This window comes from Monodelphis domestica, chromosome 6 (assembly GCF_027887165.1).
Source record: "Monodelphis domestica isolate mMonDom1 chromosome 6, mMonDom1.pri, whole genome shotgun sequence".
Lineage (NCBI taxonomy): Eukaryota > Metazoa > Chordata > Mammalia > Didelphimorphia > Didelphidae > Monodelphis > Monodelphis domestica.
In genome coordinates this window covers 14,021,626-14,039,066 of record NC_077232.1, presented here as the reverse complement: position 1 = coordinate 14,039,066, position 17,441 = coordinate 14,021,626, and the positions used below count along the sequence as shown (strand labels likewise).

The following is a 17,441-nucleotide window of genomic DNA, read 5'->3' as shown; positions in this document are numbered from 1 at the left end:
AGAAAAAGATGTTATATAGTTTAGAATAACATTCTAGAATTTAAAATTGGGAATCTTTCAAATCAGATTTATTTTAATGCATGTGCTGTCAGAAGTAGCAGCAAGAAATCATATGACACACAAGAAGTTTTTAAAGTGGTTAATCTGTGCATAGGATTTAATAATGTAAGTATTAAGAATTTTGGTATTTTGCAAAAGAGAGAATTTCTAAATGATGTTGTCTTTGACTAAGGTTATATGAATTGTTTTTAAAAATGTGTACAATATATAGAGAGGAATTTGTGATCTAGAGATGAACATGTATTCAGATAGAAATTCCTGGAACGTAATGGAGTGAATACAAATTATGTGAGCATTTGTACTATAGAGAGAATTAAGTTTTTCACATAAATAGTTTAGAGGGATATGATATACAAACTGTATGTCCTTAACAAGACAACCTTGACTAGCCCTTAAATTAAGAAGGGCTTGTCATGCATATTCAATACAATTCAGTACAGTAACTTTCCTCTACTTACACTAATGGCAAAGAGGAGGAGCCAGAAGACATAAGAGTAATAGATAGAGTTATTTGTTGATACTATGAATTCTGGTATGAAATAAACAGAACAAATTATGAATTGGAATGAGGTTGATGGACTTTAATTAGGAATGTGGCAATGTTTTGAACTAAAAGAAAACTAAACTGGAGATTCTATTCTACTTTAGACAGGTTTGAAAGAAGTACAGGTAAATGCTTTGCACCTCAGTTTGGTTACACTGAAACATTGATAAAGACTTAATCAGAATTATTTGGAAGTATGGAGTTCAAACTGAAATCCACTGAGAGTAAATTGTTATGAAAGGGGTTTTATACATTCAAACTTTAAATTATAGTAAGATCACTGATTAAAGAAGGATGGGACAAGGTTGCTAAGTAATAAAATCTAAATCAAGCCAGGCAGCCTTAGGATAAATTGCTCAGAAGTTATTAACCCCTTCCTTGCTCACAGGAAGTAGAAAGAAGTGCTTATAATTGTTACACATTGATATTTAGGGACTAAAATAGGAATCTCAAAAGAAGCTGGCAATCACTGAATCATAGAACTTAAAGATGAGCATATTTTGATTGTATATTTTGGAGGTTTTAAGGTGCTCAAGCAAGCAAATATTGCCAGACCTGTCTGACCAAGAAGTTTGTTTGAATCTGTGGAATCTTAATGCAAATATTCCAGGTCCAGAGTGATAAAATGAGTTGAGTGATATGTAATTGATAAGTCATCTCACATAAGTTTTAGGGATATGTTGGTTGATATTCTGATTACATTTTGATCTGTATAAAGATATATGTTGCAAACAGTAGACAAAGAGTAGGTAGGATGTTAAAAATGGCATATATGTGAAAAATGCTTGCTCAGAATTTTAAGATTGTTATTTGAGTTGCTGCTAAAATCTGTGTTTTAAGTATTGTTTGGATGTAAATAAAAGCTCATTGCCTGTGCCATAGATTTTGTTCAATTTTCAGTGGTTACCTCAGTTTACCAATTTGTACTATGAACTGAAATTTATAATGGATGAGCACTATGCTAAATATAGTTTTTCAATGATGTAATCCTTTAAATCAGAATTCTTTTGGGTTACCAATTAGCAATTGAGGTGATACCACCAGTATATTTGTTTGACTTAAGTTAGTCAGAGAAGGTGGGATGGCATTTTGGATTTGAATTTGAAAGGAAGGGACTTTTTATCTAAAGTCCATAAAGCTTTAGTATGTGGGTTTGTAAAGAAAGAAGGGAAATTGTGTTTTGCTTTTTAAGCAGAGGGGTTTTGAAGAAAGAAAGAGAGAGAGAGAGTGAGGGAAAGAGTAGGTGAAAGAACATAGATAGATGTTCTGCTCTTATAACTGGATCCCTGACCTATGGATAATCTCTAAAATTAATGCATGGGTTGTGGGAAAATCATAAAGGATTCTTTAATTTCTATAGACAATTGACATAGAGTGATTTCTGTATGGCCTTGTCTTAGTCTTTCAGAGGTCCTAGGTCCAAGAGATGATACATCTCTGATTTATATTATTATGGAGCTACTCAATTCAGCACTCAAGTTCTTTATTTCGGGTTTTGTGACTAAAGTGTGATATGTAAATTATTGCCAAATACATGAGAATAATTGAGTGATCAGCCTTGTAGGGATATAAAAGGCTTATTTGAGGGTATGGAGATTTGTTTCTGGACTGCTGATGAGCAGAATTTCTCTCAGCTGAAATGGGTGAGATTTGTCTTTTACAGCAAATGGAGGCTTCTTGGATTTAATGGTGACAAAGTACACCGAGGACAGAAAATGTCCTGGAATGGTTACAGAGGCATTTTCTGGGCTCACTTAAGAATGGACCTTTTCTGACCATCGAGGTTATTAATTACCTGCATGTGAAGCAACTCACTGTGTCCTTTGGGACCTGAGGAAATATTTTCCTTCGTAATGAAATTCCCATGATCAGCACATACTGCAAATTGTGAACTAAAATTTCTATTTCCTCAAAGAACCCTAATAATCGAGAATTCTCAAATTGTTAGGAACATACTTTGAGAAGTAGGTGAAGTTTATTCATAGATGGCTTGTATTTACATTCTTAATTTACCACAGTTGAAGTTTGGATCTTGATCTTAGACATAGAGCTCAAAGCTTTCTTGAATTTCCCCTAGAATCTGGGGTAAAGGAATACATCTGAAAAATATTGTTACTCAAGTGTTTATGGATATTTATGATTAATGTGTACTTTCTGAAAGGATATTCTTTAACAGTAACATCACATACCAGCTCTGTAAATGTCTCAGGAATCTGATTTCCTAAAGGGATCTATTTATGACAGAGGATGATTTCTGAAAAGGAAGTCTGTTGGCTACGATACCCGAAGGCAAATGTGTGATGCCAATTACTATTGTCCTAATTTTCTGTTTCTATCTGGTGTTCTAGTGTTTGCCCCAGTCCTGGTTTCTACACTTCTACCTTAGGGGCTGACTTCCCCCTGCCACTTGTGACCTGTCTGCCATTTGGGGGAAGCAGTAGCTGGACACCCTTCAAATCTCCAAGCAGGTCTCCTCTGATCTGGGACCCTGGCATTCACTGAAGACACTCCCCTAATTAACTCAGTGTCTGCAGTCTTCCCCTCTCTGTTTAAGTTTTGGCTACTCCCCTGTGGAATATGTATTCATGTACATTTGCAACCTCACCAACCATTTCGGCCTGAAGCCCTGGACATTGACAATACCTCTCTCCTGACCATAGGCAGGGACAGCCCTACACCCATTCTCAGCTCTGAAGAAGCAAAAGAATACTGCGACTATCATCCTTTTTCCCTTAGATACTTGGAGAGGGGAAGGGATAGGATGGCAGGGGGCACTGAATCAGGAGGGGCCTGATATTCTGGCCCTCATGGAGGCTGTATGGTTCCCCTATGGACAGCTGAGCCTGCCAGATGGCAGGACTCTCTTACCAGAAGGAGTGGGGCAAAAGCTAGAGAAAAGAATACATGACACCACACATATGAGAGGCACAAAGCTGAGTGATATGCTGGAGAGACTTTGTCTTTCATAATCTGCACTGAATCTGCAAAGACATCACTTCAAGATGTGAAACATGTGCTTGGGTTATTCAAAAGGGGGGACCGAAGGAACCAGGTGAAGAGGGCTGGAGCCAGGAGAACAGTGGGAGGTAGACTTTACAGAAATCAAGCCAGGGAAATATAGGTACAGGTGTCTTTTAGTCCTAGTAGACACTTTTTCATGTTGGGTAGAAGGCTATCCAACAAAACATGAAACTGCCTCAGTGGCAGTTAAGAAATTAATATCAGAGATCATTCCTGGGTTTGGACTCCCACTGGGAATAGGGTCAGATAATGGGCCTGCTTTTATAGCCAGGGTGACTCAGCAAATAGCTAAGACCCTGGGCATAAATTAGGAATTGCATTGTGCATTTTGGCCTCAGAGTTCAGGACAGGTCAAGACCTCCCCTCCTTCCTAAATTGGGACTGGAAAATTTGACTGAATGTGATAACCAATATTTGTTCTCCTCCCTGAAGGCTTTGGATAAGCTAAAAATACTATCACTCAAACTGTCCGGGCCTCCCATCCCTCACTACCTGAATGTGACCTGCCCCCTTTTATACTTGAACCAGGAGACCTTGTGTGGGTTCAGAAGATTCCTGCAGGGGCTCTCAAACCACGATGGACTGGACCTTATATGATAATACTGACCACCCCCAGAGCTGTAAAGGTGGCAGGAAAGAAATGCTGGATCCACGTGTCTCAACTGAAACCTGTTAAACCAAGAGCAGCAGCACAAGGAGCAGAGCAGTGGAAGGTCACCAAAATCTCTGATCCCTTAAAGATCAAGATTCATAGACATTGAACACTGTGGGAAACAGAGGATGGGGTGGAGTAATGCTTGGACTTGTACTTTTGGGAGTTTTGGAAATTAGTCTACCTTTCCAGGTAATTCAATACAGATGGGTAATCAGTAGGACAAGGGATGGGAAGGAATAAATTAGTGACAGACCAACCCAGAAGGAGAAAACCCCCCAAATCCTTTTTCATTTGTGTGATTTATTTGGGAGTGAATGAACATATCCCTCACAGACCCTTTCATGTGCAACCCCATCAGGGACTCTGTATCTATCAGAAGCCCCCATCTATGCTCTACAGGGCCACTGTCATGCAAATTAGGGGGAGAATTCTATTGTGCACCTTGGGTATGTGAAACTGTTTCCCTGTTGCAGCAGGAGAACATCAATATCATACTACAAAGGGAGGGAAGCAGGGTCTCGGACGTCACCCTCAATTTCAAGAATCCCCTTTCCCTGACTATTAAAAACCCAGAGGATAAAGGATGGCTACTAGGCCAGACCTTGGGGACACAGGCTGGATGTGGGAGGCCAGGACACAGGAATAGAATTTACATTACAAGGAATAGCTGAAAAAATGCAGCCCTCATGCATCCACCTTGATCATGGCAGTGGCAAGAACACTCCTCATAGGACCCTGCCTGATCAACTGCCTTATGACATATCTGTCAGCTTCTTCAGGCTATTAAGCTTTTGGCCTTAAGATCACATTTTTCTCCTCTGTCTGATGAGTCAAGGATTTGACTCCACCCCAACAGAAAAAGGAGGGAATGAAGTAGCCCCAGAAAAACCAAAGATGGAAAAATTAGCACTGTCCACATTTTTAGGGGACAGACCTGGTCTCCCTTCCCTCCTGGAGAGACAAGCTATTTAATCTGATAACAAACTGGTTTCTGCTTAGCTTGGGTGGGTGGGGAAGAAGACAAAAGAGGAATTTCAGGAATATCAAAGGGACTAACATTTGACTAAGTAAAGAGAAACACTCCTTAGATCACAACCCCAGAAAGGGCTTCTTGTCTCCAATCTCAAATTCCTGCATTAAGGTCTGTGTATTGTCAGATAAGAACCTATATGTGAAGAGAAATAACTTGTATCTTGGAAACCTATATAAACTGTTCCTTAATGTTAAAGTGGCACAATTTTCTGTTAGGGAATTCTTCCCCAGCTGGTAGATTCTTTATTTCTCTCTTTTATTAATAAATTATGGTTCCAATAATTGAAATTCTAGGTGTTTGAACTCATTTGTGAAGTGTACCACTTCAGAACAAATAATTATCTCTTTACTATTTTTTTCTATATTCTATGACAAAACTCATTCATTGTGGAAGACTAACCATGGGAAAAATAACAGATCAATGATTTCTTTATTATCATTATTCACTTTCCCATATACCCAGAGTTCCTCTGATTTTTAAAAAAAATGAATGCTCCTTAACCTATTTTCTTCTTGAATGCTTTTTATTCCTCTTTCCTATTTTTCTTTTGCAATTCTTATTTGATTTTTTGATTTTCTTTTTTAACTCTTTCAGAGCCTGATCCAAAATCCCATTTTTCTCTGAAGTTTTACATATTTTTTTAACTTGCAGTCCCCTTCTGAGTCTAGGCCATTTTTTTAGTCTCCATAATAATTTTTTTTTATTTTTAGAATTATTTTTTCTATTTGCTCATTTTCCCAGCCTTTGAATCTTCTTTTCTCATTTGGCCTATTCTGCTTTTTAAATTTTGAATGGGGTTAAAAAAGGAATATATTTTCTTTTCAGCCATACAAAACATCTGAACAAAAATTGACTATGTACAAAGATATCAAAACTCCACAATTAAATGCAGAAATAATAGATGTATCCTTTTCGGATTATAATTGTAAGAGAAGAGAAGAGAGATTCTGCATTGAGGAAAGATCAGTCTCTTGAAGAGACTAGCTGAAGTGAGAGTGGAATAGGGGCAAAGGAAAAGCTGGGAATTCTCAGGAACAATCAGAAGCTTGAAAATCCAATTGGCAACTCATTTCCAGCTGAGGATGGTAGAGGAGAAAGGTGGGTTCCCTGAAGTTGAAAAGGAGCCTATTTCCTCAGAGATCTACTATGCCTTCTGAAAACCTGAACACCTCCACTAAGATTTTCAGTTATAGTAGTCTAAAATTCTCAAGTGGAATTGTGAATTAGGACTTTGATCAGAGCCATCCACAGACCCTTTTCCTAAGATTTATCTCCCTTTCTCTCTCTCCCTTATATATCCTTGGGCTCATACTTTCAAGGTCCTAGTTGAGAGTATGGGAAAGAAAGCAGTTGGCAAAAGGGAGAGGTCAAGGCTGAGAATCTTGTGACCTTCAGACTCTGGGTGGGGAGGGCAATTTGCTAGAGAGGGCAATCCATAGGACTTCCCTTTTTACCCAATTTCCTGCCTGACATCCCTGACATCTCATTCCTGCTTGAACCTCAATAAATATTTGACATTTAGGAGTTTGTTTTGGGCCAGTTTTTAAAGAAAATATTAAGGGGATTGAAGATTTTGGGCAGGGGGTTGGAGCGGGGTCACACCTCTACTCAAGAAAGGGTTGACTTTCAGATCCCAGTGATTCAAGATTGTATGACCAACGGATTTGACATCTTTCCTGGGCAGTTGACCACTTCTAAGACACTGAAAAGGGTGGACAGTTAATGTCTCTGGAGGAATCAGAGGCATAAGAGGTCATCTTGCCTCTTAAGAACAGATTAGACCTCAGGAGCCCTGGGCTCCTCTGAGGGAGGCATCCTGTCATCTCACTGAGGCAATCCCACTCTAGCCTCCTGTCTTCCATCTCCCAGAAAATATCTGTGGAGACATACTCCTTTTTTTAAGGGGACAGAACCTGTCTTCTCTCCCCCCAGAAATAAGGGAGAAGATCAAATAGAACAATCCATTCACTCTCTCACCCCTATTCCCTCTTCCTCTCCATCATCTCTTATCCTTCTTAACATAATACAATAAAAGTGATCACCAATAGAAGTCTGTGGAAAGCTAAAATAAAAATTAATTAGAAACTAAATAATCTAATTGTAAAAAGGGGTAAATCAAAGAACAAGCTATAGAAACAATATATATTTTCACCTAAGAGAATGGCATTGAAAAGATTATGATCAAAATTTATGGGATATAGTCAAAACAGTTTTTATGGGGAAAATTTATATCTCTGAGTGCTTATATCAATAAAAGCGAGGAAAAGCAGATCAATGAATTGGGTATTCAACTAGAAAAACTAGAAAATGCATGAATTAAAAATCCCTACTTAAGGTTAAAATTGAAATACAAAAAATCAAAGAAGAAATTAATAAAATTAAAAGAACCATTGACTTAAAAAATAAAACTAGGAGTTGGTGTTATAAAAACCAAATAAAATCTATTTGGTTAATTTGATGTTTAAAAGAACAGAAGAAAATCAAATATCAAGTATCAAAAATGAAAAAGATATGTTCAACACCAAAGGAGAAGAAATTAAAGTAATCACTAGGAGCAATTTTGCCCAGTTATCTGACTATAAATCTGACAATCTGGATGAAATGGATTAAAATTTATGAAAACATAAATTGCCCAGATTGACAAAAGAAGAAATATAATACTTAAACAATCTCATCTCATAAAAGAAATTGAACAATGTTATCAAAGAACTCCACAAGAAAAAAATCCTCAAGGCCAGATGGATTCTCAAATTAATTCTATCAAACAATTACAGAACATTTAATCCCAATACTACATAACCTACATAACTATTTGTCAAAATAGGCAAATGACAAGACATCTTAAGAATTATTTTTATGACACAAACATGGTGCTGATACCTAAGCTAGGAAGACAAAACCCAGAGAAAGAAATTTTCTAAATGATTTCCTTAATTAACATCAAAGCAAAAATCTTAAATAAAATACTAGTGAAGAAGCTATAATAATATGTCACAAGAATTTTTCATTATGGCCAGGTAGGAGTTATGCCAGGAATACAGGGCTGGTTTCATATGAGGAAAACTATCAGTATCAGGTCATACCAATAACAAAAATAACAGAAATGAAAACACTATCTCATTAATGCAGAAAATACTTTGACAATAGTCATTCCTTTTAAAAATACAGAAGGCCAAGGAATTCCTAAAAATGATAAGTAGTATCTATCTAAAACCAACAGCAAGTATAATCTGCAATGGGAATAAATTAGAAACCTTACCATTAAAATCAGGATTGAAAGAAAGATGCTCATTATCACTGTTGCTGCCACTATTATTTAATGTTAAGCTAGAAATGCTACTTTTAGGGAAAAAAGTAAAAGAAATTGAAGCAATTAAAGTAGGCAGTGAGGAAGCTAAACTATCACTCTTTGCTGATAATATAATGGTAAACTTAGAGAATACTAGAGAATTACCTAAAAAAAACTAGTTGAAATAATTAGTAACTTTAGCAAAGTTGCAGTATACAAGATAAACCCACATAAATGAATAGCTAGAAAAGCATCAAGATAAAAACAATTCTACTAAAATAACTCTAGACCATATAAAATACTTTGGAATTGACTTGCCAAGACAAACACAGAAATTATATGAACACAATTACAAAATACTTTTCACACAAATAGTCAGATCTAAAGAACTATAAAAATATTGTTTGCAAGTAGGTCAATAGGATAAAAATAACAATTCTACCTAAATTAATTTACTAATTCAGTGCCATGCCAATCAAACTTCCAAAAATATTTTATTGGAAAATATTCTAAAACATTTTATAGAAATGGAAATACAGTAACAAAATTCAATTGGAAGAATTAAAAATCAAGGATATCAAGTCAACTATTGGGGGAAAATGTAAAGGAAGGGGTCCTAGTAGCATAAGATCTCTAACTCTACTATAAAGTAGTAATTACCAAAACAGTGGCGTAGCTAAGAACTAGAATGATGGATCAATGCAATACATTAGATACAAAAATATACATAGGTAAATGACCCCAGCAAACTACTATTTGCAGATAAGAGCTCACTATCTAACAAAAACTGCTAGAAAAGCTGGAATAAAGTATGGTAGAAATGAGGTATAGCCTAGTATCTTACAGCCTATACCTCAAATGGATTTATGATTTAGACATAAAGGATGATATCATAAAAAATGGGGAACATAGAATAGTTTAGCCATCAAATCTATAAATCCATGGAGAAGGCTAGAATTTATGTAATATATAAAATGAATAATTTTAACAATATTAAATTTTAAAAGGCCTTTTTTGACAAACAAAAACAATGTAACCAACATTAGAAAGGAAAAAAACAAAACAGGTTAAAATTTTATAACAAATTTCTCTGATAAAGATCTCATTTCTGAAATATATAGGGAACTAAGTCAAATTAATAAGAATAATTCTCCAATTGAAATGGTCAAAAATAAGAGCAAGTAGTTTTCAGAAGAAAAAATAAAAGCTATCAAAATCATATGAATAATTTTAATTAGAGAAATGCAAACTTTAAAAACTCTCAAATATCATCTCACACCTATCAAATCGGCTAATACACAAATTCAAATGAAAAATGATGGAGGGGATATGGCAAAATTGAGACACAAATGCACTGTTGGTGGAGGTATGGGCCAATCCAAACTTTCTAGAGGGCAGTTTAGAACTCTACTCAAAGGGTTATAAAACTGTGCATACCCTTCTTTTTACAATAATACTACTAGCAATTCTATATACCAAAGAGATCTAAAAGGAAGCTGAAAAGACCTAATTATATAAATTGTTTATACCAGATATTTTTGTGGTAGCAAAGAAATGAAAATTGAATGGATTTCCATAAACTTGGGAATGATTAAACAAATGATGGTATATGATGGTGATGGAATACTATGATGCTAATATGATGCATTTACTTAGGGGTTTTGGTTTTTTGTGAGTATTCATTTGCAACAATGAACAATATTGAAATATATTTTGAATGACAAAACATAAACCCAGGAAAAACAAGTAATTGCAGTATTGCAGCCAACGTGTCCAAATACAAATATCAAATATTTTGTTTATCATATAGCTGTTGTTAAAAGTTAAAATAATGTTGATCAATGAGAGAGCCCATGGAATCATTATGGAATTTTCAAGATTAAAATCAAGGCCAGCATCAATACCCTAATTTGAATTAGATTCATTGAAACTCTCTTGCCACAGAGGCTCATATCCTGAGGGATGTGTATGCAGAAGAACATCAACAATATTACAATTATTATTATACAAGATTTGTAGAAAATATCTATTGAGAAAATCCCATTGTTTTACCCAGAATATAACACATGTGAAAAGACGTCAGAAAAATATTAAGGAATAAGAAGTATTCATGAAATATCAGTATATTGCTCCATCATTTATATAACAAATCTAGCCATTGAAGGATGTGAGTAACCTGTTCTAAGTTCAAGGGTAGAAGAGAAATGTTACCTTCCAAGAAAGAAGTGGATGGACTCCAAGTTCCAATGTCTCTTTTATCTCCATCTGAAGCATTTGGTGGATAGCATGAGCCAATAAATACACTTCATTGTAAATATTAGAACTCAATGTCATTATGATGGTGTCCAAATCATGAGCAGGTACATCTGCCAAGGACAAACCTTCCAGGCACAAAGAATATACCATTTTTACAGGACTTTCTTCAGAAAGTCTACAATGAAACACTACCTCCCAGAAAGTCTTTAGGAAAATGTCCTCAGAGTTTGCAGTAAAATTTATGCTTCTTAGGAAATCTCTGAAACCCGGAATCTCTCTCTTGGCTTGAGAAAATATTATTGTGCCATGTAAATGGCTCATAATTTTATTATTATTCTGTGCCGAAATATCCCAGGAAATGGTAGTGACCAACATCTTCCCATATAGTATATATTGAGTCATGAATATAGAAAATTCTAGAAGGCTATATGTATTTCCATAGATAAAAATCACTTTTGGTGATGATTCAATGATTTTAGAAAAGAATATAACATCTTCCCCATCTTCTTGGTTAAAGTTTTCCGGAACCTTTTCCTTAAAAGCGAGACACATACTATGCATAATCATTGCCTTTTCCAAATCATGGAAGAACTGATGCCCTCTCAGGTTATCTGAAAAAAGAAGTCCTACCCAAGTCCAGCCAAAATGTAGCATCAATTGGATCACTGCCAGGTGTAGAGTAGATTCCTTGCTGCCCATCTGATAGACATATGGATACTGGATTTTATCAACCAGGAGAGGATCAAATGGTCCATAAGTGATCTTAAAAAAAAAAAAGAATAACTGAAATGCAAATTTTAGAAATCCCAGAGTCTTTTTATTTGTATCTCAAATGTATCTCATTTGTATCTTTTATTTTCATCAGTGCTTTATAAACACCAGGTATTAATAAATGCTGAATTTCGAAATGTGACATTTTGAAGGGAATTCTCAATCAGTAACTGACCAAGAATATATTTCCAATGTTTCCTTAAGCAATTATTAAGTATATGTTGGAAAATTTCCAGTTAGGGAAAAAATGGACTCCTCAGTTAAATATTGGAGCACAGTTATCCATCCTTTCTAACTTATCTCATGTCTTCTTTGGCTCAAATATCAACCATTCCTTCATTCAGCCTTTTTAGAGTGAACATTCTGCTCCTGTCATGATCCCAGGGAGAATCATATGGTCCCATAGTCTTGTGTAGGAGGAAAATTTCTCTAGCCCAAACTTAATCATGGATAGAAGATGGAGACTTCCTTAACCTGAAATCTACTTTCAAGGTTGGCATTACATATTATTCCTACTTTGTTGATAAAAACACCTAAAAGAAAACCTAATTAAGAAACCTTAATCAGATTATATTCATTGTTTACATATATTGTCTATATGTGAATAAATTTATTGTTTATTGTTAAATTGTATATTTTTTGCTTTCTTAGAACTGTACACTCTGCATGTAATACTATTAGATACCCAGTATTATAAGAATAAATTATCACAGTAATGGAATGCAAACTTTTCAATCATTGATTCAATAATCATATATGAGAATCTGAAATTAATAATCATTGTGTGAATAAAATAATAAGGAAAAATCCTCTGGAAGGGCTTAACAAAAAATCTTTGCCAATGGGAATTTTGTGTGTCTTCAACATCATGGATCATATGCAGGTGATCTAAGAGATTCATGACCTCTTATTTGGCTTTGAAGCTAGAGTGATGTTGGCTGTTACCATATATGGAATGCAGATTATGTAATTGCCTAGAGTATTAGAACACTTTACTTTCTTGAAAAAAAATCTTCTAGCAGATGAAATTCTGGTTTGCCCATTGAGAAGAAACAATGAGCTGATCCTTCTGATTGTGTAATATGACTCTTTTGCTGACTATATATATATATAATATATATATATATATATATATAATATATATATATACACACACACATATATATATGTGTGTGTGTGTGCTTTTCACTTCATTAGCTGTGGGCATTAGATCATAATACTGAGTGCATCTAGACCTTGGTCTTATGATCACTTATCTATCAATAAATGTCAGTTATACTAAGATAGCCACTTTCCAGTATTTATATTTCTTTTATAAAGGGCAACCTCAGATGGACTGCAAACTGGACTGAGATTCCTGGTATCTGAGCTCCTTCAGGACAATCTCCTGGGGACGTCCCATGGAAAGCCCAACTCAAGAGACATTAGTAAAGGAAGTCAACTCACCTAAGATCCCTACTTCTGAGACTGGTGAATAACCTTAGCTGTTTTAAGATGTAATTTGGCCCTGGACAATTTTTATAGATAATTGCTGTTTTTTTCTCTTTATACATTTTAGTTGTTATATGTTATTCATCAGAATTTTGTTGAACTTGAGGGTTATCTTATAACCAGCTTGGATTTTTTTGTGGGTTTGAGATTTTGTTTGGGGGTGGGGCTGAGGTTCATTCAATAACCACTATTTTTATAAGTTGACAAGATTAATTCCTTCACAAATTTTAAAGTTCTTAGCAAAAAAATAAATTACGTTGATTTCCTAGAGCTTATAACAAGAGTTCCAACATTTAGAGTGTGTGTGTGTGTGTGTGTGTGTGTGTGTGTGTGTGTGTGTGTGTTTAATTTCAAAAGGCCTGATTGTGAAGGAATAAGATAAATTTATACCTCCAATTCTGAGTGGTCTATGAGTGTGTTGAAACTTAGAATTATTAAGAGTTTCTCTGACTTTATGTATGTGAGTGTCCATCTACTGAGTCATTTGATTTTAAAAGATGTTTCAAAAAATGTACAAGTTTTAAATAAGTAATCTAATCAGTTAAAGAACTGGACAAAACCAAACAATAAAATCTAAAATCTGTAGGGACCACAATTAAGAATTATAATAGAGATACTCCAGATCTTATAGCCAGCAATATTCCAGCCCACTCTCATTTTCCTCCATGTCCTTCACTTCTGCCAGAGCATAATCAGACAACTAGATTTTTCTTTTTAAAATAAAATAGTCCAAAATGAGATGAGACTTGAGAATATCTCTATATCATCACCCATGGGATTGTTACTATTGTAAATGAAATATGTGCTCATTGCATATCCTAAACAACCTAGTGAGTTGGTAGTTGAACTTATCTGCCAGTTAATGTTTACATAATAAAGTATCACATTAAGTCTCTGAAATGCCTCATTCTTTAAGAATATAACTAATTTTTGTGTAAAATCTTCTCCATTTGAATATAATTAAAAACTGTCTGAGTTCTATTATACAAAAATCATGTCATGCACTTTTTTTTCTGTGTACAAATCATAATTAGTTAAATGTATCTGCAGATCCCAACTCAAATTCTTGTTCAATTGCAATTCTCATTTTCTTTAAGTAAACTCATGTGCACCGTCATTGAAATTAGGGAGTGGAGAAATTATATCTGCCAAAGTTATTATTTTTTTTATATTTGGCATTAAATTCCTTATAACATCTGGGCTTCCTAAAGAAAGTGAAATTTATTGGAGTGCAAAGTCTTGAAAAAGTAATAGATTAAACTATTCTGTACATCAAATGTAATGGATTCTAATGGAACATATTAAAAAAACCCAAGTTTTCTGAATTTTAAGGGCACTGTGAGATTCTGACAATTCATAATTAATAAGAATAAGACTACAAGATTTTGGATGATTTTTAACACCTCAACTAGGTATTGGAGAAATAATCTTTGAAAAGGGTATACTGATTTGTATCAAGATCTGCTTGGTAAATGATTTTAGCAGGAACATCTAATGAATCTCTACAAGCAACTTGGAACCAATGAAGCAAATCTATTAAAAAAGGAGACATATCCCAGAATGTCTGAGAAAAGCTGGTTTTGGAAAACTACTTCAGATATCTGAGATCTGAGATGAATTTTGTCACCATTGGAGATAGGTTACTGAAAAGCAAAGAGACTCATTAGTAAATACTGATATACCTTTACTTTTTGTTTCATTATATAGGAACACTAAGTTCTTCTGTTTACAAGTTGAGAGGATAAACAAAGGATTTAAGACCATGATAGGCACGCTTTAAGTCAGAAATTCACCTCACAAGAACTGATATTTTGGCTTTAGATCTCTTCAACTTGGAGTAGAAATAAGGGGGTGGATATTGTGTTTCATCTCATAAAATATTTTGGTCACCCTATTTTCTATGCTGAATCTTTTGTCTAATGCACACATTACTACTAGGAAGAGACTTTTCTATTTCCTCATATTATATTAGATCACTGCAGATATGGCTAAAGAAGCTAAAACAATCAGACATTAATAAACAACTTAGAACTCTTGATTTTTCCTCTATATGAATTTTCAACCTTAAGCCAACTCTAAATAAAAAAAAAAAATTTACACTGCTTCCTAACTGGGTGGTCCTGGGCAAGTCCTTTAAAACTCTATTTCCTAGCCCTTATCACTCTTATGCCTTAGAACCAGTTCTAAGACAGAAGGCCTTATTTTTTTTACATTGTGCTGGATGTATACAACCATCTTGGGAAGTATCACTATATAGGTTAAAGAAAAAGATTCTTGGATCCTTTTATCTCATGCTGAAACAGTATACAGGATCAACTAGGTTTTACCTTCCTCACTGTTCAAAGAGTGACTTATGCCACCATTAATGAGTGCTGTTGCTAATACATAAATATCCCTGATGACATTGTTACACATGTCCAACAAAGGATCAGATGAAAACTTCACGGAAAGTTGTAAATGAGAATCCTGTTTCTCCCTCTCAGCTATGGTGAGACCCATTTTTGTGGCTTTCCTCAGCCTTTTCCTGGCTTTTGGGTATTAGAATTATGTCTACTATTTTGAGATAAGTGCTCATTGTTCTAGCCATTATTATCCTTGGTCCAATGTTACTTAAATGATGCTTTAGTTGCTATACTAGACTGTGTTCATAACTGTCAGTCTTCTTCTTTACCTTTATTTCCAAGAAACTTGGAAAGTCAACACATACTTTGTCAGACCTTATAATGATGATTTACCTCACAATCATCCCCAGACAACCTTGCTCCTGGTACAGCATCTATATAATTTAAGTGACCATAATTTTCGTTGTCTCTAGATTTATAACACCATAATATGTTGCTTTGATATAGGTACTGTTTGGCAAATCTATTTCCCAATTTCCTTTATCATCTTTTTGTCTCAGAAGGGGAATTTCCCTCTGCGATTGCTCCTCATAAAAATAAACCTCTAAGCAATTTGATTCTACCAGAACATTTCTTAAATTGGGTCCATAGTGGGAGTGAAGACAGAAATGTAAAAGAAAAGTCTAGTAAAGCAAATTTTATCAGTTAATATTAATTTTGTTATTTTAGAACTATAACCACTGCATGAAATCCTATTAGATATCCAGTGCTATAATGATAAATTATTACCTTACATTTAATAGAAAGTAAAAATCACACTTATTGATTGAATAATTGTGAGAATAAGTAATTAATAAACATATTGTGAGTAAAATAACGACAATAAATCCTCTGAAATGCCTTGACAATATGTTCTTGCCAATGGGAGTTGTGTGCATGACTTATGCTTATTGCAATATGTCCAGATGCACCTAAGGCAAGAGATTTATGATATCTCAATTGGTTTTGAAGCTATAGAGTGATATTGACTATTACCATATATGGAACAGAGACGTAATTGCCCACAAGATTTAGAAAAAAATGGCCTTTACTTTCTTGAAACAGGAAACAATCTAGAGGAGGAAAGTCTGTTTGCCCTAATTCAAAAGAAACATTCAGTTGGCACCCTTCTCTCATTGTGTGTGTGTGATGGAGAGAGGAGTTGGAGGGGTAGAGTATGTCTAATCTGGATTTTTTTGCATTGACATTCTATACTTGTCATTTATTTAACTCTGGGTCACAGATCTTATACCAGAACTGGGTATGTCTAGAACTTGGCCTTCTGATTTATTTTTCTAATAATAAATGTCAGTTTTGTTCAGAAATATGTTTTTGGTATTTAATTTATGAGATAAGCACTGGTTCACTACTCTGTATTCATTAAGGATACCAATTCATGGTCTCCAACCCCAAAATGTCCTACAAATCATCAGGTTTGTCCTAGAGCAAGGTAATGTTTTCTATGCATACTGTCTTCATCCTTCTTCCTCAAATTTCTGAGAATGAGATAAAGGAACTAATGGTGAACTGTGATTTCAGTCAATCTCTAGTAACCCAATCAGCAAGAATATCTTGATTCATACTCCCAAACTGATTTCCTTGTCAGCTGAATCCATTAATGGAATATGGTCTCTTTCTGACATCTTTATCACATTGAGTGAGAAAATAAGAAGCTAGGATAAATAGTACTTCCCCACCCCCATGACATATACTAACATCTAGTTATTCTTAGGCTTGTATCTATGACAAAAATGTATAAAATGTGGTCCATGGACATGGTAATTTAGTCATCAGAAGGGTAAAAAAAAAAACACCATTGAAGAGAAAAGCTCATTTAGGATAAGAAGCTCCTGTTCCTTGAGTTGACTATACTTTGAGCACATCTGCTACTAGGATGAGGGTTAAAATTTGAAAAAAAGTCACTGATCTTACCATTTATT

The 17,441-nt window shown here is 34.8% G+C and overlaps 1 protein-coding gene across 2 annotated transcripts in view; it reads right to left on the bottom strand.

Moving 5' to 3' along the window:
• VN2R643 (vomeronasal 2 receptor 643) overlaps positions 1-17,441 on the bottom strand; it is a 96,036-nt gene that overhangs the window by 32,508 nt on the left and 46,087 nt on the right. For both annotated transcript variants that reach the window (NM_001102429.1, XM_056801017.1), the window contains 1 exon segment: positions 10,814-11,620. In NM_001102429.1, coding sequence (NP_001095899.1) covers positions 10,814-11,620 — 807 coding nt within the window.